The following is a 25,320-nucleotide window of genomic DNA, read 5'->3' on the forward strand; positions in this document are numbered from 1 at the left end:
GCTATCGCCAGCACCACGGTTAAATTCCAAATTCCTGCCCTAACCAACAGAGGGCATTGCATCAGTGGCATAGCCGCACCGTTAGCTAATGATGCTACCCCACAGCCTTGTGCTGCATATGAACGAACGACCACATATGAGGAAGAAACAGTTGGGATAAGTGCTTAAAAGTTGGTTCATGTCATCTGAGAGAGATGTAGATAGAGGAGGCATTGTTTGGAGGATGTTGCAATACACAGACAAATGTGAGGTGAGAGCGAAAGGGAAGTCAGTACACGGAGAGTGATAAATTGAGTTTTTGATGTACAGTGCGACTTCGCCACCAGGACTGGGTTCATGTCGATCAAACCGGAGGAAGCAATAGCCAGGGAGGGACAATAAAGAGTCAGGGATGTCCTGTGAGAGGAAGGATTCTGTTAAACAGATGATGTCTGGTTTATCGGCAGCAGCTTGGATTGAGAGATCTGTCAGGTTGGAGCAGAGACCTTGGATGTTGGAGGCTCATACAGTTAGGGACGGGGAGGAGGAGCTGTCGATAGGGTGCAGAAATGTGAAATGGAGCAAGGAGAGGGTGCGTGGCTGGGGTGGTACAGGTGAGTGGGCGAAGCTGGGAGGGTGCGTGGCTGGGGTGGTACAGGTGAGTGGGCGAAGCTGGGAGGGTGCAGGGCTGTGGCAAAGCCGGTATGGGGAGGGGGCGGGGAATCGAGAGGTGAAGGAGCGGGGGAGAAACCGTGATGGTGAGGTGCAAGGGGAAGCCGAGAGGGGGCAGGACAAGGGGGAAGCCGAGAGGAGGTGAGTTGAGTGGGAAACTTATGGAGTGGAGGGAGGATGTACTGACATGGAAGGGTTTGACACCATGAATGGACATGAAGGGGATTTTATTTTCGTGTGCACACAATCTCTGAAAAATGGACATCTCAGGATTTCCAAACTGGATATACGGCGACAGATTTCATAGGTGGGGTGGGAAAAATATTTTTGGTTGAAAGCACAGAGGAAAATGGAGCTGTAGGTACAAGACGAAGCTGGATGAACTAAACATTTAAGAGTGAAGAGTGAAGAGTTTTGAGAGTTAAGCCTTTTGAAAAAGAAAAGGAGGAGATTTTGATGAAGAAAAATGATGAATGGGTCGATCCCGACAGAGTAGCAAGGAGAATAAGGCATTTTAAAATACGTTTTTGTATTGTTTTTTAAAATGTTATCAAGAGCTTTAAAAGGAATAAATGTTTTATTCAGTGAAGATTTAGTTTATGGATGTTGAAAAGGAGAAGGGATCGGGAGTAGAGGAATAACTGAGCATGTGAGACTGAGTTTGGTTGTTTTGTAATGTTGTTGTTGTTTTTGTTGTTATTTTTGGTGATTTTGGAACGAAGAAGAGTTTTTTGTTGTTTTGTATTTTTTTGGAGGAAGAATGGGAAGAGTATTAAGCGGAGGGATCAGAAGAAGCAATACCTGGGATTAAAGGAGCAAAAACGAAACATGTGCAATCAAATGCGGAGGCAGAAGCAACAACCCAACTAGCCCAGCCCTTCATGAGTAGGCCGAACTTTACTGGGGACACGAACTCGACGAATAAACACAAGATACGTTTTGGCACAGAAAATTGGACAAAAACACAACGAGCAAAACGCTTGGCGTTTTCATCCAAAATGTTCCGATTATTTTCCTCATAGCCGTGCCAGGGGGTCGAGCGAGCCACTCCGCTCTCCTCACATTGCACCAAGAATGAAGGGAAACAGATTTGTGCACAAATAAATAGAGCTCTGGAGTGACGTTATTCAAATGTGGAGGTGGAAGAGGGTGTGGGGGGAAGGCACGAGGGGACGGAAGTACCTTTTGGGTCCCATTTTGGCTATTCTAATAATCTCAGCTCGATTTCCTAATTTAGGCCTGTCCTATCATAGAGAACTTTACAGTTGCTTCTTTTTCTCGGCATAAGGATCTCTCGAAAGTGCATTACATGGCTGGCTGGACGAGTACATTCCATCGCTGTCTATCGACGTGTTCCTGAGAGAAAGTGTAGGCCCGGCGACTTGTGTTTAGCCAAGGGCCAGTGAGCTGTGTGGGCGTTAATCCGCTCTCTGGTGTCTCAGTCCCTTGGCGATGGCGGTACTAACCTGCACACACCGAGCGGCTGGCATTCCCAGTCGGGCCTCATGCTGCCAAGAAACCGAGAACAAGAAGGTTATTCGAATTGGCTTTAAAGTGATGAACGGGTCCCTCAACCGAGCAGCGTCGTACGTTTCCCTTACTATTTCTCATATTGACTTTTGCTTTGCTTTGTCTTTTTAATCCGTCTGCAGCCCACAACAATTGTCAGCATAAGTTGTGACAGAACTAAAGGGAGAAAATTGTTTTAACTTCTGAGATTGCACTTCCTCGCACTGTTTGTGGCCTGGAAGACGAACCACTCGCCATTGAGGTAATAGCGGAGGCAAAAATGGGTTCAGCTTCATTCCTGAGTCCTTTCTGCAGGTCCCTGTTGAATTTGTTTCCTACAGGTTGCCTAATTGCCGTAGAACTATCTTTATCTTCAACATCATGTATGCACCCCTCCTTTGGGGACTTTGACTGAATCATCATGCATCGATACACCACCACAAGGAAATTAATGAAACCACAATGGATTCATTCTTTTTCTACTTTACAGTATCCTCGAGGTATAGTTTCCTAGATCCACGAAGGTAATGGCTCAGGCCGGTGCTTGTTGGAAAGGGCCGTCCTGGTAGACATCCTGTGCTGGTCAACCTTACACTTGGCCCATAGGATCGTTTTTATTTTTAAATGCGGAGTTTTGACATGCATTGCACTACCCTACATGCATGTGCAGCATGAGGTGACATCGACGTAGTCTTTACAGAAACAACTGGAATGGCACTCGGTAGAGCGCAAATCTCCGCCAGGCTGAGAAGTTGATGTTTTGTACCCATTGATAGGCCGGATCTGCATCTGGACCTGAACCAAAATCTAAACGGCTTGTTCTTGTCACCCACCTCATCCACCAAGTTTTGTCTTAACCCATCCATAACGTTTTGAGTCCTTTCTCTCAAGGGTGAAGAATCACTTTAAAAAATTACAATGTCCAAATCCAGGTCTTCGCCTTCCTTGTTACACACGCAACCTCTCCACAAATTTTCGTCTGAATCTGTCCACAACTTTTTTGAGTTATCCTGCTCACAGACAAACAAACAAACAGATAAACATCGGTGAAAACATCACCTCTATCCACTTTTGGTGCGTGGTGTTGGCTTACCGGTTAGGGTGCCGGCTTGGCATCCAAAGATCCTGGGTTCGAATCCTGGTCCATCGTTGACGGTTAGGGTGCCGGCTTGGGATCCTAGGATCCTGGCTTTAAATCCTGGTCCATCATTAGTGGTTAGGGTGTTGGATCGGGATCCTACGATCCTGGGTTCGAATCCTGGTACATCGTTAGCGGTTAGGGTGCTGGCTTGGGATCCTAGGATGTTGGGTTTGAATCCTGGTCCATCATTAGCGGTTAGGTGGCTGCCTTGGGATCCCAGGATCTTGGGTTCGAATCCTGGTCCATTGTTGATGGTTAGGGTGCTGGCTTGGGATCCTAGGATCCTGGGTTCGAATCCTAATCCATCGTTGATGGTTATGGTGTGGGCTTGGGATCCTACGATCCTGGGTTCGAATCCTCGTCCATCGTTAGCGGTTAGGGTCCCGGCTTGGGATCCTACGATCCTGGGTTCGAATCCTCGTCCATCGTTAGCGGTTAGGGTGCCGGCTTGGGATCCTAGGATCCTGGGTTCGAATCCTGGTCCATCTTTAGCGGTTAGGGTCCCGGCTTGGTATCCTACGATCCTGGGTTCGAATCCTGGTCCATCGTTAGCGGTTAGGGTGCCGGCTTGGGATCCTAGGATCCTGGGTTTGAATCTTGGTCCATCATTAGCGGTTAGGGTGCCAGCTTGGGATCCTAGGATCCTCGGTTCGAATCCTGATCCATTGATGATGGTTAGGGTGCTGGCCTGGGATCTTAGGATCCTGGGTTCGAATCCTGGTCCATTGATGACGGTTAGGGTGCCAGCTTGGGATCCTAGGATCCTGGGTTCGAATCCTGGTCCATCGTTGACGGTTAGGGTGCCGCCTTGGGATCCTAGGATCCTGGGTTCGAATCCTGGTCCATCGTTGATGGTCAGGGTGAGGGCTTGGGATCCTAGGATCCTGGGTTCGAATCCAGGTCCATCGTTAGCGGTTAGGGTCTGGGCTTGGGATCCTAGGATCCCGGGTTCGAATGCTGATCCATCGTTAGCGGTTAGGGTGCCGCCTTGGGATCATAGGATCCTGGGTTCGAATCCTGGTCCATCATAAGCGGTTAGGGTGCGGGCTTGGTATCCTAGGATCCTGGGTTTGAATCCTGGTCCATCGTTGATGGTTAGGATGCTGGCCTGGGATCCTAGGATCCTGGGTTCGAATCCTGGTCCATCGTTAGCGGTTAGGGTGCTGGCTTGGGATCCTAGGATCCTGGGTTCGAATCCTGGTCCATCGTTAGCGGTTAGGGTGCCGGCTTGGGATCCTAGGATCCTGGGTTCGAATCCTGGTCCATCGGTAGCGGTTAGGGTGCCGGCTTGGGGTCCTAGGATCCTGGGTTCGAATCCTGGTCCATCGTTAGCGCTTAGGGTGCCGGCTTGGGATCCTAGGATCCTGGGTTCGAATCCCGGTCAATCGCTGAATTAACACCAGGGGGGTTGACTCAGCCTGTCATCCTTCCGAGGTCGGAAAATTGAGTACCAGTTCACTGGTAATTCCCTGTGTGTCGCAAGAGGCGACTAACAGGGTTGGTGGCAGGAAGGGCATCCGGCCATAAAACATTGTTTCAAAAAGGGGACCACGGTGCCCGAAAAAGACCAACCCCCTTCTCTGCGGGGAAAAATGGCCTCTAAAGGTGGTTCTATCCACTCTTGGTGGCAGAGACAACAAGGATATTTAATAGATACAAATATATCACCATAGTATATAGGATTTTACTCTGTAGTCAAAGCATCATCAGGTAAGTGATTAGGTAGGGACATCTGGGAGAGAGACAGAGATCTTGAGAGAAGGAATGCGGTAAGATATAGATGAACTTGATGTTGATATATAATGTTGATATAACATATTAAAGTGTAAATAAAACGATACAGTTTGTATATTTTACATGAAATTAATTCGCAGCTCTTTCGTCTCCCTGGTTCATCAATCTTCTTAGCCGGGAGACCATTTGTTGGGAAAGTGCAGTGTTTATTACAGCATTTCTTCCTTGACAGTAGCATTGACGTTTTACCCCCTTTCCTCCTTTCGGCTTGCAGATTAAAATCGATATCTCCCCAGTAGCGAAATTGACTGCTGGTGGCATCAGGATCTAAAAGAGACGGTCCATTTACCCAGAGGGGGAGTGAAACGAAGGCGATGCTAACACACACAATCACAAAGTGCCTGGAAAAGGATGCGGAATTTGTAATGGCCTTTTCACTTGAACAATCCTCTCTGCTTTCACGGCATTACTTGAAGCGATGGAAAACGTTGATGGGATCAAAATGTCTTGCATGGTCACGCTCGGGACGCAAACATAATGTGGGAACAACATCGTCCAATCGCTCTACCTCATCGGGCCCATGCTATATTCACGTAAACACTTGCTGAAGGCCTACTCAGATATCTGTCAACTCATCTATTGCATTTTCCCAGAAAACATCTTGCTCGAGGTAATGGCGGTGATCAACCGTCGTGTCATGTCACCTTGTACTAATAAGAGGGCTTCACCTGGTTTCTGAAATCCAGTCGGGAAATCGGGCAAACGCCCGTGAGGGGTCTTTTTGACCGAATCTCCTGCAAGATGTCTCCTGGGGACCTGACACCCTCCTCAAGCAACACCTGTGTCAAGCCACTGTTCAATAACACCTTAATGTATTCGATGATTATCGGGTGAACGTTCAATAAACCAAGCTGCCTGTTCTTCCTTAGCTGCGTAAAATCAGTCTCATTGATTTATTTTTTTTCAAAGCTTTGTAATGTATTTTCCTGACTTCACTCTAAGTGTGTTTTCATATTATTTGCTTCTTTTTCTATCATTATTTATTTATTTATTTCACATGTTAGCCACTTTGCAGAAATGCCTTGTAAGTTGTAAAGGGAACTCAATTTGCCAGTACGTCTCTACACGTCCTCTGGAGTTAGATGACCCGAAGAGGTGTGTTGATGGGATCCAGCAGGAGCCAGGCATCATTACCTGGCATGCCTTTCAATATCATACCGCATCGTGTATCCACGTCCTGCCACATGGAGGAAGTGGGAGAATGAGAGTGGGTTTATGGCAGAAAGACTGAATAAGAAGTGCCTCATCTCTAAGCGAGCCACAAAATAACCGGAGGAAGGAGCGGAATGGGAATGCTGCAAATTTGGTGTTTCTGACATTGAGTTTGACGTTGCTCAAGCAACTATATGACTGCAGTGCCCTTTCAGATGTGCAGCTGGTTTGAAATGCAGATGGTCCCCCGAGCTGGTGTTTGTGTGTGTCAGTTATACAGGACAGCACAGGATATGATGAAACTTTTACACTGAAAACTATTAATCGATACTATAAAGCTGGATCGTTGTGTTTATTTGTTGACTAACTCCTTTATTTTTGGCCGATGTGGACCAAACTTGACGTGTCTATTCAATGCCACATCTCTCCCCCACCACACCGTTCCCCCTTCCCCAACCCCACCGATGCCCCTCCCAACCACACTCCCACATCCCCACCCCACCCCAGAAGGGGCACAGCACCACAGTTTCCCAAGAAGGTGTTGACAGCTAAGGTTCAAACTTTTATTGAAAGTCATGACGGTGTATTGCGCATCTGTATAATCTGTCTCTGTGGGGCAAAGGGATTGAACGTTGACATGGAATGGACTTTCGGTATCAATGCGCACAGGGGTTTCCTCTTTACCTCCACCACTAAAGGTGTACAGAGGTTATAAATTTACTCGTCTGTCTGTCGTCTGTCTGTCTGCCTGTGAGCAGGATATCTCAAAAGGTTATATGGACAGATTCAAACGAAACTTGGTGGACAGGTTGGGTGTGTGACAAGGGCGAATTGATTCGATTTTGGTGACGATCCGGTTGCAGTACTAGAATTTTTTAAGTTATGGTTACCGAGGCGTCTTAGGTACACGTGATTTTTAAGTGATTCTTCACCATTGAGAGATATGACCAAAAACGATACATAGCACGATATTTCAAGAAGTTATGCACCGATTTGGAAGAAACATGGTGGACGAGTTGGGTAGATGACAAAAACAAGCAGATTCGATTTTGGTTCAGGTCGAGATGCAGATCCAGCCTATCGGTAGGATACAAAACGTCACCTGTTCAACCTGGCGGAGGGATGGGCTCCACCTCGTGCCCTTCTGGTTCATGTTCTGTGATGTTGAATTCCACACGGTACTTATGCCTATCATGTCTGAATGAAAGCTCTGAGACATCGTCGCACCAAAGTCATACTTTTCATCTCGACAAAAGTAACACTGTCCTCTGTCGATGGCCGAACTTCAGTCGCCATGTCTGAAAATGCACCGAACTGGTTTTCTGCAAAATCATCTTGATATTGTGGTGCCGACGATGATCACTACCCACCGATCTGCACAGGGAAGGGAACCGCCATCGTTTTGTGGTCCACCCTCTCTCTTAAAGCAATTGGTCGCAACCCTTCCAGCAGATATATAAATCCAGGTAAATCCCTTGTTTGTGTAGCGTGCCTTACGTTCCTTTCTTTCTTTATCTCCCGCATTCCCCACTTCCTTTCCCGCCCTATTCTCTCACATCCTCCACCCCCATTTCCCCTTGTATCTCACCCCTCCCAGACCCCCCCCCCCCCGACCCTGGCATATGTAATGTGGTGAGATGTTTAGCCACGTACGATCGAGGCACCGACCCGCCCTTACCTAGCCAAAACACCACCTGTGCATGGTCATTTAATTCGTTAATGACCATGATCAGGTACAACCACCTGACTCATGCATCCCCCTTTTGCAATGTAAATATAGGTGAGCGCGCTGTGAGTGAAATGTAATTGCCGATTATTTTTGCTTCCTTCGTTCCTGAAGGAAAACAAATAAATAAACTAATAACTTACTCGTCCTGCAGACTTTGTCGAGGCCACAGTGAAGCCCTTGTGTTAATGACCTTCTCTCTTAACGTGGTGATGTTAACGTTCGCAGAGTGCTGCAGAGGTTGTTTTACAAGGCATTCGAGCGGATGTTACTCGGTCGTGCCCAGCGGTGCTTGTTTAGCCAAACGGAGTGCCCAAGGTCGTGTGTGTGGCGCATCACCAATGGATGACCACAAGCCCCCGGATGGACCGGGGCGGTTCGGACGATTCGTCATCGGATGTTCGACCGATGCTTCCCAGAGCCGTTCGAGCCTGGAGCCCAAAGGGCGAATTCCACGACTACAGCTAGCGCTTTGTGTGTGGCGGCAATGCGTAAAAAGACCTTTTAGGGGCTCCCTTTAAAAGTGGAGCAATCCAATATGACTCCTCCTTAATAATTCCACAGTTGTCACCTTTTTGCGAGCTCTGCACTGTTTGCAAAGCGCGTTTGTTTATCAATGGCATTGCTTTTGTGGATCGCTTCTAAACATTGTTTGCCGTTTGCCGTTTTGCAAAGTTTGGTGTTTTGGTTCATCATTTGTAAACCACCCGCTTACTCTTTCTACTCCTTTTGTGAAGATATTGGTAGGAAATTCTGGTTCGAGAAATTAAATTGAGAAAGTAACCCCCACGAATGGGAACCTTGCTCATTTGTGCTCAGCTCTCTGAGTACCTGGAAGAGGTTACTTGTACAACCAATCAAGCACTTAAACCACTAATACATTTGATAATGCAATCTACTACGACTATGATTACTACTACTACTACTACCACCACCACTACTACTACTACTACTACTACTACTACTACTACTATCACTAATATTGTTATCAATATCATGACTACTACTTCGACTACTATTACTACTACTATTACTACGAATATTACGACTAATATTATTATCAATTTCATGACTACAACTTCGATTACTATTACAACTACTATTACTAATAATATTACTACTAATATTATTATCAATATCATTACTACTACTACTACTAATATTATTATCAATATCATTACTACTACTACTACTACTAATATTATCAATATCATTACTACTATTACTACTACTACTAGTATTATCAATATCATTACTACTACTTCGACTACTATTACCATTACGACTACTATTACTACGAATATTATCAATATCATTACTACTACTGCTATGACTACTATTGCTACTACTACTACTAATATTATCAATATCATTACTACTACTGCTATGACTACTATTGCTACTACTACTACTATTACTAATATTGTCAATATCATTACTACTACTATTACTACTAATATTATTATCAATATCATTACTACTACTACTACGACTACTACTACTACTACTAATATTATCAATATCATTACTACTACTATTACTACTACTATTACTACTAATATCATTTTTACAACTGCCACTATTACTCTAACTACTACTACTACTTCTACTACAGCTACCTTTTTAATTTTGATGTACCATACTCATTACAAATTGTCGATGCTGCCGAAGCAGGTTCTCGGCAATACTGGTTGGTTTGCCATTGCCTTCCCAACGTTATTTGCTCTATCCTTTGGGATGACTTTGGGATGACTCTCGATGCAAGGATGCAGCCGTACCATTCTTTGGGATGACTCTCGATGCAAGGATGCAGCCGTACCATTCTTTGAGATGACCCTCGATGCAAGGATGCAGCCGTACCATTCTTTGGGATGACTCTCCATGCAAGGATGCAGCCGTACCATTCTTTGGGATGACTCTCCATGCAAGGATGCAGCCGTACCATTCTTTGGGATGACCCTCGATGCAAGGATGCAGCCGTACCATTCTTTGGGATGACTCTCGATGCAAGGATGCAGCCGTACCATTCTTTGGGATGACTCTCGATGCAAGGATGCAGCCGTACCATTCTTTGGGATGACTCTCCATGCAAGGATGCAGCCGTACCATTCTTTGGGATGACTCTCGATGCAAGGATGCAGCCGTACCATTCTTTGGGATGACTCTCGATGCAAGGATGCAGCCGTACCATTCTTTGGGATGACTCTCGATGCAAGGATGCAGCCGTACCATTCTTTGGGATGACTCTCGATGCAAGGATGCAGCCGTACCATTCTTTGGGATGACTCTCCATGCAAGGATGCAGCCGTACCATTCTTTGGGATGACTCTCGATGCAAGGATGCAGCCGTACCATTCTTTGGGATGACTCTCCATGCAAGGATGCAGCCGTACCATTCTTTGGGATGACTCTCGATGCAAGGATGCAGCCGTACCATTCTTTGGGATGACTCTCCATGCAAGGATGCAGCCGTACCATTCTTTGGGATGACTCTCCATGCAAGGATGCAGCCGTACCATTCTTTGGGATGACCCTCGATGCAAGGATGCAGCCGTACCATTCTTTGGGATGACTCTCGATGCAAGGATGCAGCCGTACCATTCTTTGGGATGACTTTCGATGCAAGGATGCAGCCGTACCATTCTTTGGGATGACTTTCGATGCAAGGATGCAGCCGTACCATTCTTTGGGATGACTTTCGATGCAAGGATGCAGCCGTACCATTCTTTGGGATGACTTTCGATGCAAGGATGCAGCCGTACCATTCTTTGGGATGACTTTCGATGCAAGGATGCAGCCGTACCATTCTTTGGGATGACTCTCGATGCAAGGATGCAGCCGTACCATTCTTTGGGATGACTCTCGATGCAAGGATGCAGCCGTACCATTATTTGGGATGACTTTCGATGCAAGGATGCAGCCGTAACATTCTTTGGGATGACTCTCGATGCAAGGATGCAGCCGTACCATTCTTTGGGATGACTTTCGATGCAAGGATGCAGCCGTACCATTCTTTGGGATGACTCTCGATGCAAGGATGCAGCCGTACCATTCTTTGGGATGACTCTCGATGCAAGGATGCAGCCGTACCATTCTTTGGGATGACTCTCGATGCAAGGATGCAGCCGTACCATTCTTTGGGATGACCCTCGATGCAAGGATGCAGCCGTACCATTCTTTGGGATGACTCTCCATGCAAGGATGCAGCCGTACCATTCTTTGGGATGACCCTCGATGCAAGGATGCAGCCGTACCATTCTTTGGGATGACTCTCGATGCAAGGATGCAGCCGTACCATTCTTTGGGATGACTTTCGATGCAAGGATGCAGCCGTACCATTCTTTGGGATGACTTTCGATGCAAGGATGCAGCCGTACCATTCTTTGGGATGACTTTCGATGCAAGGATGCAGCCGTACCATTCTTTGGGATGACTTTCGATGCAAGGATGCAGCCGTACCATTCTTTGGGATGACTTTCGATGCAAGGATGCAGCCGTACCATTCTTTGGGATGACTCTCGATGCAAGGATGCAGCCGTACCATTCTTTGGGATGACTCTCGATGCAAGGATGCAGCCGTACCATTATTTGGGATGACTTTCGATGCAAGGATGCAGCCGTAACATTCTTTGGGATGACTCTCGATGCAAGGATGCAGCCGTACCATTCTTTGGGATGACTTTCGATGCAAGGATGCAGCCGTACCATTCTTTGGGATGACTTTCGATGCAAGGATGCAGCCGTACCATTCTTTGGGATGACTCTCGATGCAAGGATGCAGCCGTACCATTCTTTGGGATGACTTTCGATGCAAGGATGCAGCCGTAACATTCTTTGGGATGACTCTCGATGCAAGGATGCAGCCGTACCATTCTTTGGGATGACTTTCGATGCAAGGATGCAGCCGTACCATTCTTTGGGATGACTCTCGATGCAAGGATGCAGCCGTACCATTCTTTGGGATGACTCTCGATGCAAGGATGCAGCCGTACCATTCTTTGGGATGACTCTCGATGCAAGGATGCAGCCGTAACATTCTTTGGGATGACTCTCGATGCAAGGATGCAGCCGTACCATTCTTTGGGATGACTCTCGATGCAAGGATGCAGCCGTACCATTCAAAGTCTTTGGGATGACTCGAACGGGGTTTTAACCACCGACCCCCCAGACTCAGAGCAGACCCTCCAACCATCACACCACCGAATCTGCTACCTTCATGGCCCCCAGTTAATCCCACCTTTGAGTGCGGTTGCCTGGGCAAAGTCTTCGCTCCCTCGTGTTTCACGAACCGGCTGGCCAGGCCTGACGTTCGACAGAAAGTGATTTGGGTAGATTTTTACTTTGTTCAGGGTGCCGGAGATAGCTCGCCTACTCTTTGGGAAAGACATCGTGGGATCTTTGTCAACCCCTAACTAATGCTAGCAGATAGGATAACCAGCTTTACGTCCATCTGAGGGACGTTGCGATGTGGAGTTGTGAGGCACTGCCCTATCTGTGAAGCACCCATCGGGTCGGGAATTTCATCCAGATTAGACATCGGAAAGGCAAATGTGCTACCTGTCCACCATCCTATCAAGGAAGTTTGAGAATATAGTAAAGTAACTTTTTGTTTGAAGTCTGCAGTAAATTCTGCCATACATGTAGCTACACCTTCTTACTGCCATGTCTGGTCGCTCAAAAGGTCCTCACTTGGTTCCTAAAGTATTGACTCCTAATGCGTCGCCATCTAAGGTCATGACAATTGTGGCAATTGAGTTGCATCGATGGATAAATGTCATTTTCAATAATGAAGTGAAAGAATCGAAGTGATTGTGACTCTTTCTGTTTACTCACCATTCTCAAATGACCAGTAAGTCTCTGCTGACCATGAGCTGATGACGCCCTTTCTGACAGCGAATGGCAGCCAGAGAACGATTATAGCAGGATTCTGGTTTCTTCACACTACCAACCTTTAAATGCGCTACTGCTGATTCCCCTGGAGATTTCGAACGTGTGGTAAAAGCCATGTACTCGGAGGGTTGGAGGAAGGCTGCGGTTGGTTGCCAATGGGTTTGGGACGGTTTTGTGGGTATAAACCGGCACCATCGGACGATCCGAGGCGAGTTTAGGTCTTGGTGAGTGTGCGGATTAAGCACCTCGCTCCGTGATGCGTCGTCAGCACCACCGCTCTCCACGTCTGACGTCCGACGACGGAAATTAACGGCAACCTTCGCGGCACAAGGAGAGCTCGTCACAGCAGCTGAGCAGCTTGTCTGCAGTCTCAAATGTTCTCACTTGCACAAACCTTTTTACCTGCGCCACCAAAGGTGGATGGAGGTTATGTTTTCACCCCTGTCTGTTTGTCTGTCTGTTTGTCTGTCTGCCTGTGAACAAAATATCACAAAAAGTTGTGGACGGATTCGGATGAAATTTCGCAGAGATGTAGCGTATGTGACAAGGACGAAATGTTTAGATTTTGGTGAAAATCCGGATTCGGATCCGACTACTAGAATTTTTTCAGTGATTCTTCACCATTGGGAGATCGGGCCAAAAACGATACATAGCGGGATATCTCAAAAAGTTATGGGCGGATTTGGACGAAACTTGGTGGACCGGTTGGGTGTCGGACAAGGACAAATAGATTCGATTTTGGTGAAGATCTGAATATGGATTCGGATATGAGAGTTATTCAATTTTTTCAGTGATTCTTCACCATTGGGAGATCGGGCCAAAAACGATACATAGCGGGATATCTCAAAAAGTTATGGACGGATTTGGACGAAACTTGGTGGACCGGTTGGGGTCGGACAAGGACAAATAGATTCGATTTTGGTGAAGATCTGAATATGGATTCGGATATGAGAGTTATTTAATTTTTTTGTGAGTCTTCACCATTGGGAGATCCGGCTAAAACCAACATGTAGCAGGATATCTCAAAAAGTTATGGACGGATTTGGACGAAATTTGGTGGACACGTTGTGTGTGTGACAAGGAAGAATCGATTAGATTTTGGTGAAGATCTGAATATGGATTCTGATATGAGAGTTATTTAATTTTTTAAGTGAATCTTCACCATTGAGTAATGTGGCCAACCAGGTGGAGGTGTGCTCTCTGCTGAGTGCCGTTCTAGTTCTTAATGTAAGACCGATATTGTAACAACTTTGTCCTCATTTATTTGCATCAATTTCAAGTCATATAGTTAAATCACGAGCTTTGGTGATATACATTCTTCTGAAAAAGGTCTTGAGTCCTAAAGCAAACGGTATTATAAATTTGTTGTATGTTTGCTGTGCTTTGATACCAGACAATGTGTGATAAATGCTCTTTTCCTTTAGTCGTATTTATACACACGTATCAAACAAAGCTCGGCGAAGAGCAGAATGGCAAGGGGCAAAGGTCACAAGATGGGGCAAATGGAAAACAGTAGGTCTGTTACAACATACGGATGCTGACACAGGCTTCCTGGTGGAGGGGTGAGGAACTGTGCTGCACGGAGCGGAGTCGTCTTTTGAAGTGGAACAATGGATTTCCCAGTGACGAAGAGAGGTCATTGATGAAAAACAGTGCTGCTCCCAAAATGGCCACCTTCAGGGACACCTGCCTGTAGAGGTGGATCATGGGAGAGGATTCCGTCCAGAAGCGACCCGGTGTTAGCCTGGGAAATCCGAAAGGTCATCCAGGAAGGAACTCTGGATGGCATTAGCTGACTGCTTGAAAAATCAGGGCAGGGTGCCAGACACCATCAAACTCACGGGAGATGTCCAGTGAGATGGCCTGACCTCTTGTTGGAGATTGAGAGTGTTGTGTAACTGTGTTCCCTCGGCCAATTACAAATCCTTAATCCGCTCATAACATTGCTCACTTGGGCATTGCTTGGGTTAAAGCTATCCCTGCATTATTAAATTAATACTTTGTTTCATTTCATACCATTTGTACAAGATGCAAGCAAAGTAAGCCGGTCGGTATTGCCCGGCGTCTAACACCTTACTTAATTCAGATTTTAAACAGTGTTGTAACACAATGTTTGTTGCATGCAACGTTCTCTGTGTGATATCATAGCAGTCTCCATTGCTCTGTGTTGCAGATATGGGAAAATAGTATCAACGAAGGCAATACTGGACAAAAATACAAATCAATGTAAAGGTAAGACTCCCTTCATTTTTTTCTTCTTCTTCTTTTATATCGTCTTGAATCTTGCGGAAGAGGTTGCACATTTGTTACATGAAGGGCATGAGGATACAATGGACAGAATGCACTCTGTCGGGTCTTGCATCACTCGTGACATGCTCCATTTGACAGGTTTGACAATGAAATTCGCATTCCCAGGGACATTTCCACTTTCCGGTACTGACTCAGCGCTTCCCATTAATTTAAGCCCTTAATGCTTCCCCGGATAGGCGCACTGCTTCTCATGTCCTCAAAGGCTGTGCGGGTGACATTGATGCAATCTCCATAGACAGTCACGTCGATCTTGTGGTCTCGTGATGAGGTTATCCGATTATTTTTTTGTAAGCTGTCGCGCACTTTCTCTGGAGTTCCCTTCGACCCCGCAAGCCCGAGCAGCATCCACCGAGCTTCACTCCACTCCAAGTCAGTATTTGGAGCAAATCAGCATAGCCTTTCCCAGTCACCTTGGTAACAGTACGATTGTTGTATAAGGTACCAGAGGGCATTCTGGGGAAATTCAGGCCTGGTCTGTGTAAGCTGAGGCCCCGGGCAAGCAGCCAGGTAGAGGAAATCGAAGCAGATGGACGCCTGAGGTGCGGCGAGAGGCTGCATTTATTTCCAAACCAGACGCCATTTTGTGTCATACTCAGCCTCTGCCAAAATTTCAAATGTAATTTGTGGCGATATATCCCCCCCCCCCCCCCCCCTATTCCCCCTGAAACATGGAAAATTTGGCTTGGTTCAGAAAAGGTACAGCTTTAAATTGTTCACATTTCACCATCTAGCACGGTAAAATTCCTTCCTTCACTATGTAGGTCACATGCTTTATTTGTAGGAAATCCCACTATATATATATATATACCACCTTTAGAGGCCATTTCAGGGTTGGTCCCCTTTTTGAAGCAATGTTTTATGCCCTTTCCTGCCGCCAACCCTGTTGGTCGCATTTTGCGACACACAGGGAATCACCAGTGAACTGGTACTCAATTTGCCGACCTCGGAAGGACGACAGGCTGAGTCAACCCCCCCTGGTGTTAATTCAGCGATCGACCGGGATTCAAACCCAGGATCCTGGGATCCCAAGCCGGCACCCGAACCGCTAAGCCAACACCAGGTTGCTGTAGGAAATCCCACTGTTGAGCGAAAACAATGTTAAAGACTCTCCCTTGATTATTGAAGTATCCATCTCTGTATTCACCACAATAATAACACTCACACTCGGATCCTTGGTGATATCGGAATAAATGTAATGTTTCTGGGAGCCTTGTAAAGAAAACCACCAAGACGCCGCGTGTTGCCCAAACTCATTTACTCGGGAATGCCAGACATTGCATTAGCATTCCCGATAGGGTATAACCTACACAGTTATACCCTTAGCCGCAAACCTTTCTCGACGCGATCAAAAAAATGTGTGGACTTTCGCAGCCCTTTTCCGCGGGACGATAAAATGATTTTGAGAAAGATAATTGATGCGCTCAGGAAATTTACAGTGGAGAAATAAGATTTTAATAATCCTCTATCTTCATCTGAACTTCTTAGCTGCAAACTTTGGATTTATCTTTGTGCGTAGGGCTCTACGGATTCGGTTTTATGAAGGAGCTTGGAGGTTTCTTCGACTCAGCATGTGGGGGATATGAAACCACAAATAATTTGCAGTCTGCTTCGATTGCACTTTCTTTCTGTTTTGTTCATGAACCCCCCTTTGTTTGCAGCAGACGTTACATCTGGCAGCTGTCAAGGGTTTATACAATTAGGGTCGCACCGTCTTCCGACATGGGTTCCATTTTCAAATCATTGCACGGAGAAGTGGAAAGGTTCACTTGTAACTTAATTCGGTGCCTTGTTCTGAATAGTTGTGAATATTGCCTTTTTCTTTCCTCTTTTGGGATTTTTCCCCCTTGTCCAAGAAGGTTTACTCCTCAATTTGGTGACATAATCAGGATAGAGTGATGGACCGAGTGTGATGTATTCGTCAAAAAGGAAGGCGTTCTGCCATGAATGCTTGCTTAATGTCAAACAAGCATTCTGTGCTTCTTCACAATGGGCTTGTCATTCTGTGCTTCTTCATATCGTCCTCTGGAATGTCAAGCCCAGATGTTGAAGGAGCATCGAGTGACGGCCAGTTAAGCAACCTGCAATTTGGACTCGTATCCGTAACCACTCTTGTTGATCCTCCGATGCAACATATTAACACCGACTGATTTTTTGGTTTGTTTGTTTACAAGATCGAGGCTCGTGTAAGAGCTAACATTGATCACAAAAAAACAAACTGACACATAAAACATATTATAAAGGGAGCGGGAGAACAAGATGGAGAGCAGGCACATCTGGAGATCTGTGGGAGGAAGAGGGCTTGGGGAGGTAGGCATGGGAAGGGCGGGGGGGGGGGTGGGAGAGGTAAAAAAACAACAACACATGGACACTGCAAGGACTTCCAGGAAAGAAGTCGGTATTTCAAAAAAGTGGATCTTGGGTGAATTAACCGGGATATAAGATCAAGGCTTTGGATGGGGGAAGATAAGAGATGGTGGTGAACAGCTGTTTTAAAGACCTGGAGGGAGGAGTGGGATTGAAGAGAGTGAGGGAGTTTGTTCCAGAGGCGGGAGAAAAGGGGAATGAAGGAGTGAAGGTGAGCAGAGAGTCTTGATTTTGACAGTTTAACCATAAGAGGGTTGCAGGCAGATCTTGTGCGACCTGTAGGAATATTTGGGCTACAGAGCACAGAGAGAGCTGGGGGAGCAAGGTCGGAGAGGAGTCGGTAGAAGACAGAAAGAACACCAACATGCCTGCGGTGAGTGAGTGAAAGGCCTTCGGAGTTAGCTTCATCGCGGGAGATTCCAATGATTCTGAAAGCTTTGGTTTCAACAGCGTGAAGCCGAACTAGGTGTGAGGCAGGAGCACCAGCCCAGAGGGGAGAGCAGTATTCCATTGAGCTGCAGATTGAGCTGATTAATGTTAAACAGGAAGGTCTTTGCTAAAAAATGAAAAAAGTCTTGACATAATCTCACGAACGACGTTTTCATATTGGGAAAGCCACCACCACCCCCAACACCATCGATGCCATTGTAAGCTCATTTGCTGCGCAGTTTTCCTTGGGATAACTAATTGCCCACTTTTCATTTCGCCGAGGCCATATCCACTTTGGACATTGATGGATTCGAAATCACTTACAGCTATTATGTGAAAGGACAGAAGGATAAATAATAAATACATTAGGCTGCAATAAAATGATGAACGTGCCTGTGGGATAGTATTTTGTAGCATGATGCAATAAATATCGCATTTACAACCAGGCGTCTGACCCAGGGCTATTATGCCTTGTGCATGTTTGGAAGCATGCCATAACCCAATTTGAGCTCCATGAAAGTGACTGTGTGTTATTTGGACTTCTAAGTGTGTTCTGTTGCAGCATCTCAGGATGCACTTCTCCCATTAGTGTCGGCAGCCGGCCGCCTGAATGGTGTTTTTTGAGGCTTTGGCATTATAAGCAGCGTAGAGATTTTTATTCTCGCCGAAAGTCAAGGCTGGGGGTCAACCAGCTGTAGGACTTCAAGCTACATCCAGTCATTGTGTTTGTCTGGGACAGAAAGTGTTTTTTTTGTGTGTCGCGGGAAGGATGGAGGAGGGGGAGGGAGCGCAAGGAGTAAAGACTGTTTGCTTTTTCTTTGAGATGCAAATGAAAGGAATTTTTCATAAGCAATTTGTATGCCTGCTATGGGCTTCAATGCACAGTGTTCTACGCTACGCTCACCAAAATGCTCTCAGATTTTGAGCCGTGACATCTTGAAAGTGCAGCCACAGTCACTTCATTCTTGTTCATGCACAATGCCAACAGGTGCAATATGCGCAACTTGTTGACACTTTTAACAAATGGTGAGAAACCGTCCCGCTTCTATTACAGCAAAGAAGTCGTGTTCCAAGAGAAAATGTCCGAGGGAAAGGTTTTCCTCATTTGTATTTTATGGACTCTGTTTGCTCTGGATGAGATCGAATTTCAGCAGTATCACCTTGAGCTAAATACAACGCTTGATGAAGTTTGTTGAGGTTGAACAAAAGTTTTGGCTTTGCCCTTAATGTCACATGAAGAGTTGTTTATGAGGAAGATTTATTTCTACATTAAAAATATGAAAACGTGGTTTCATTATAGATCTGTAAATTGTGGTTGATATTTATACGTGAACTTTCCTATTTTGGTTTATTCTTTTGTTTTTGAGTGTTTCTTTTTTTTCTACCTTCATCCTTTCTTCTCTGCTGTCTCATTCTCTCAGGAGTTGTTTTTATTTCGTCTACAAATGATGTCACTGTACATTTTGGTCTTTACGGCTGGCATATAATCAGGATCCCAGAAATATGTTATCAACTGTTTGTCTAGGAGAGATCGTCTCTCCTTTTAATTTTTCCCTTTTAAGCATGGTGTGATTAAGCTTTTAAGTATATATATATATACACATACACATACACATACACACATACATGTATATATATATATACACACACATACATATATATATACATACATACATATTAGCAGGGATATCTGGCATTGCCCCCATGCTGTTCTAATCCTGTTGACATTTTAAAGAAATACAATTTTGTTTTGTTTTTTTTCTAATTTTTGTGGTGAGCTAAAACACCTCCTTACAACCACTAAGACCAATAAATGGGGTCAGGGTTCATTTAACATTGCCATTCATATAACTACAAACGAAGAGTGATGGAAATGAATGTAGAAGGAAATAGAGGACCGAGAAAGACTTGGCTAAAGATGGTCGAAGAAGAAATGCGGGCAAGGGGGTTAACAAGGGACGATGCAGAAAATATGGCAAAATGGAGAAGATTGTCATGGGGACCGCAAGGCTGACCCCCGCTCTTGCAGGGAAAATGGCCTTAAAATGCCTGTTGTTGTGTATTCACATAACTACAAAGGCTTAGGCACAATAGACTCATAGAGTGATTAAATGAAATCCAAAAAAATCCAACTTTTTTTTTCAAAAACATATACAGACAAACATCTCTTTTATAGTATACTATTGAGGTACCTGTGCTACGCACTGGTGGAATTCCAAATGCAAACAGACAATGCGGAAACGGCGAATGCCAAGCCATGAACCAATAAATTCTACAATCCTGTGACACCTTCAGTGGAACGTCAGGAATGGATAGCTGGTTCGTGAAGGATTTGGGCAAAAAACCTACTGCAGCTGAATGTTTCTATACACGGTTATTGGTGAAGCTACAAATGCCAAATCCGTGAATGTCACAGGTGGAAACCCTCACGGCATTTCTTCATTCTGCTTTAAACTCAATCTTTCTATATTTTCATTCGAAACAGCATTATTACAAGCACAACTTAATGCTATAGCATTAATATAACAAAATGCAATGTTAAAACACTTGTGATGTATACAAATATTGACCGATCTGAAATTAAAAATTGCTTAAAATCAAACGCTATTAATATATATTATATTCCATAGTTAGTCCACAAATACAGTTTATTACGTACAAAGTTTTTTGAAGTATTGTTTCATTACATAGTCCGAAAACGGTTAACGTGCCTTAAATAAACTCTTCCTATACACCCCGGGAATATGAAAAAATATAATTAGACCTCGGTTCGATCCCTAACCTCAGTACTCAGTCCCTGTACCATCACTAAGTAATATTATAAATAACTACTTCCATAGCAGGGAACCCGACCCTGCATCCTCTCTACCCCTCTCTCCTTTCTCCATTCCCACATCGCATCCGACCAAACACATTCAAAATGGCTATTAAAATGCATTTCACTGATTTTCTCACCTTTTGTTGGAACCGAGACTTAAACCATCTTGGTGACTACGAAAAATGAAATCAGATTGTGAATTAGAGTTTAAATAAAACCGTGAGAGAGTCAGTAAGGGCGATCCTAACAAAAGAGGTCTCAGAGCTATGCGGTCTGAAAAAAATGGTGGAGATTTGATGTTGAAACCCTTTCTAGAATAGGTGTAGCCACTCCCTCTCAACAGGGGAAGCCCCACCCATGAATGGACGGACGTCGGACAGACAGACTGGAGGAGTATTATCGTGTTGATATATATATATATATATGTATGTATGTATGTATGTATGTATGTATGTATGTATGTATATATATATATATATATATATATATATATATATATATATATATATACATATATGTATATACAGTATATATATATATATATATACAGTCACGTGAAAAAGTAAGTACACCCCATGTAAAGTTTTGACTTTTTCAACATATTTCAACATACAGCGATTTGATCTTCATTTCAACAATATTGATAGATAAAGGTGATATAATATAACACATATCATGAAACATTTACATTTTGTAGTCCATTGTATAATTTAAATAAACATAAATGCAAATTTCGCACGTGGAAAAAGTAAGTACACCCTATGAAATGTTTTTAAAATCTTTTTAATATATGTGGACATATCAATATTTGATCTTCATTTAAACAGTATACATAAATAAAGGTGATATAATTGAACAAAAAACAATGAAAAATTGACTTTGCAATAATGTATTCAACAAAAAATTGTTGCACAGCATGCACAATTGCATGCACAGCTCGTTTCAAATCCCCCCACAACATCTCGATGGGATTTAGATCCGGGCTTTGACTTGGCCATTCGAGAACCCTCCATTTCTTTCTTTTCAGCCATTCCTTGGTGGATTTACTGGTATGCTTCGGGTCATTGTCGTGTTGCAAGGTCCACCTTCGGTTGAGCTTCAACTTTCCGACAGATAACCTCACATTATCCTCAGGCACCCTCTGGTACAATGAAGAATTCATCGTGGATTCTATGACGGTGAGCTGCCCAGGCCCTGACACAGCAAAGCTGCCACAAACCATAATATTTTCACCACCATGCTTTACAGTTGGTATCAGGTTCTTGTGGTCAAATGCTGTCTTTGGTTTTCGCCAAACATGTCTTCCGGTACTGTGGCCAAATAGCTCTACCTTTGACTCATCTGTCCAGAGCACATTGTTCCAGAAGTGCTGGTCTTTGCCTAGGTGTTCATTGGCAAACTTTAATCTTGCCCTGATGTTCTTTCTGGACAGCAAAGGTTTCTTCCTGGCACACCTCCCAAGTAGATCAAATTTGTGCAGCCTCTTTCTAATGGTAGACTCATGCACTTTGACATAAACAGTGGCAAGAGCTACCTGTAGGTCCTGTGATGACATTCTGGGGTTCTTAGAGACTTCTTTCAGCATCTTGCGGTCTGCTCTCGGGCTGAACTTGCTGAGGCGGCCTGGCCTGAACAAGTTGGCAGTTGTTTGGAATCTTCTCCACTTGTAAATGATCTTCCGGACAGTCAAATGATTGATTTCAAATTGTTTGGAGATCTTTTTAAATCTCTTCCCAGACTCGTAGGCATCTATAACCTTCTTTCTGAAGGCCTCAGAGAGCTCTTTTGATCTAGGCATGGTGACGCCGCACACTTCAACAACAAAGAGAAAACCAAACTAAATGTCTGAGGTTTAAATAAGACAGGTTCCTCCAAGATCCTCTCTAACGATGTTCTCATCATTTGCACCCGAGCTGGTGCACCTGATTCTAATTTTAGGTATTTGAAGTAGTGATAAATGTAGGGGTGTACTTACTTTTTCCACATGCGAAATTTACATTTATGTTTTTTTAAATTATACAATGGACTACAAAATGTAAATGTTTCATGATATTTGTTATATTATATCAAATATCACCTTTATATATCAATATTGTTGAAATGAAGATCAAATAGCTGTATGTTAAAATATGTTGAAAAAGTCAAAACTTTACATGGGGTGTACTTACTTTTTCACGTGACTATATATATATATACATATATATATACATATATATATATATATATATATATATATATATATATATATATATATATATATATATATATATATCTATATATATATATATATATATGTGTGTGTATATATATGTATATATATATATATATATATATATATATATATATATATATATATATATATATATATATATATATATATATATATATATATATATATACTGTATTGTCGCGTCAGAGGGTCCATTAACACAGATGGCTCTGAGTGGATGGTCTAAGACCATCCACCGAGCTTTAACTCCGAGGAGTATACCCAACTATGGCGGTTCCTTTGGCATGCATGGGGGTGGAGGGTAGCAAGGGTTTACCTGCATGGATTTCACTGGGCGTCCTTGAACCCACAGCAAATAAACAAGACAAAACACAAGGGATAAAAAATGTAACAAATAACGGTTTAATGAAAATAATTCAGGCAATAACAAAATGAAAGGTAAAACCAAACGAATTCCTATATTGAGGCGCCTTCACACAGACTGGTATACAACACAAGGGGATGATGAAATAAAAATAAAATGTGGTGTCGTGCGTTGGCCGATACTCCGCCTGGCGTCCTTGACCGATCTTGGAACCACCGCGTGGGAACCGCACATGATGGAGCGCAGTCTCACCCGTAGCAGCCACCAACCTGCGGAGCGACGGCCAAATTCCTTCCTCCTCTGATCATCGCGATCCACCAGGCTCCACCAATGGCTTCACTAGCGTGCGCCGCTCCATGTGCAGCAGCCTCCCTCGAGGGCACAGGGAGAGAGAGCAAAATGCATCAGCCTTCCACGCAGCCAGGAACAGAGAGAGAGCGAATGCGACTGCCTGCGACCAGCCAGGGACAGAAAGAGCAAAGAGAAAATCGAGCAAAATGGCGGTCGCTTTGCCTTTTTGCTCCTGGTGCTCGAATGTTTGACGATGACGTCACACTCTCACCAACCACCGAGCACCGTCGAATCGTCCCAACCAATCGTCCTTCTGGGCGTGGCCTCACGGCCATTCTTGGTGCCCATCGAGAAGATTTGGCTGGGTGGTGTCGTAGTGTCTAGGTACCGTTGGCGATCGCGCTGTTTTATGTAGGTGCTGATCGCATGGTTGGCCGAATTAATGTCATTAGAACGAAGGGAAAAATCACAAGGACAATTACACACTGGGAATTTATCCATATCCCCTAACTAATTAGCATAGCTCCACCACTCGCATGGAGACACATAATGCTTACACGGACATCCGGCCCTAACTTAGATACATCGAGGTGGCTTCTTTGCCACATTCGGAGCACAATACTCCATACAATTCCACCTCGACTAAGGTATTTCATCACCTACCCCCACACACGGACCTTTATATTATATGTATATATACCATATTGTCGCGTCAGAGGATCCATTAACATAGATGGCTCTGAGTGGTTGGTCGAAGACCATCCACCGATTCCCGAAACTGTGTTTATAGTTAGTGCGTTCACTTAACATAATACGCTTTCCCTGTTCCTTTGTGCCCATGTCCTCTCATGGCCTCACCTTCCCCATCATACAAGCCTAACCCAAAACCTTGCATTTTAAAACTTGTTTTTGTTTTGCTGATGGAGCAACTACAACAGAAACATATGTTCAAGACTAAAACTTGACATGTTGGCCTGAAACCTGCCCTCTAGAGGTTGTTAATTTTTTGGAGTAATCTCTCTTATGATTGTGGAACAAGGATTGGTTTAGAATTTCTCCTGTCAGAGTCTCATTGTTTGGTCAATTCAGTCTAACATCACTGTTGAAATGGTGGGTTATGCAAATCAAACTTTTGTTAAAAGTACCAGTACCCTTCGTTATGTAAAAATATACCAACAAGTACAGATACATTCAAAGTACACCGCCCCAATGCCAAATAAATAAATAACTTCCTCCAGTGTGGCATTGCCGGGGTGCCTTCAGTGCCCGGTGATGCCGCAGTGCAGCACATCGAGACGGTATTGGGAGGGAGAGGTGTACAATAATTGAAGACAATAAAATTATAACCAGGCTAAGTCACATTTTAGTCATTTCGAGAAAAACGTGAAAAATATTTTGAAAAACGTGAAAAACGGGGAAAAAAAAAAGTGACTTAGCCTGGTTATAATTCTATGGTCTTCAATTGATTGTTTAATTGTGTAAATAAAAATTAACAAACAACAATCGTGAAATATTTTCTTAATTGGCTAATAGCATCTTAATCAATTGGCCACAACCACCAGTATTTCATCCGAAGCTGTAAATTTTTGAGTATTAATTAAATAAGTCATTAATCGGCAAAAAAAAATCAATTGATTAATCAATAAATAGT

General features: G+C 44.2%; 1 protein-coding gene across 4 annotated transcripts in view; it reads left to right on the top strand.

Moving 5' to 3' along the window:
- The window catches only part of LOC137429920 (RNA-binding motif, single-stranded-interacting protein 1), a 508,487-nt gene that overhangs the window by 320,410 nt on the left and 162,757 nt on the right, over positions 1 to 25,320 (top strand). For all 4 annotated transcript variants that reach the window (XM_078779968.1, XM_068120301.2, XM_068120302.2 and 1 more), the window contains exon 3: positions 15,037 to 15,095. In XM_078779968.1, coding sequence (XP_078636094.1) covers positions 15,037 to 15,095 — 59 coding nt within the window. The remainder of the gene's footprint in view (positions 1 to 15,036; positions 15,096 to 25,320) is intronic.

This window comes from Myxine glutinosa, chromosome 6 (genome assembly GCF_964187855.1).
Source record: "Myxine glutinosa chromosome 6, kmMyxGlut1.1, whole genome shotgun sequence".
In the NCBI taxonomy this organism is placed as follows: domain Eukaryota; kingdom Metazoa; phylum Chordata; class Myxini; order Myxiniformes; family Myxinidae; genus Myxine; species Myxine glutinosa.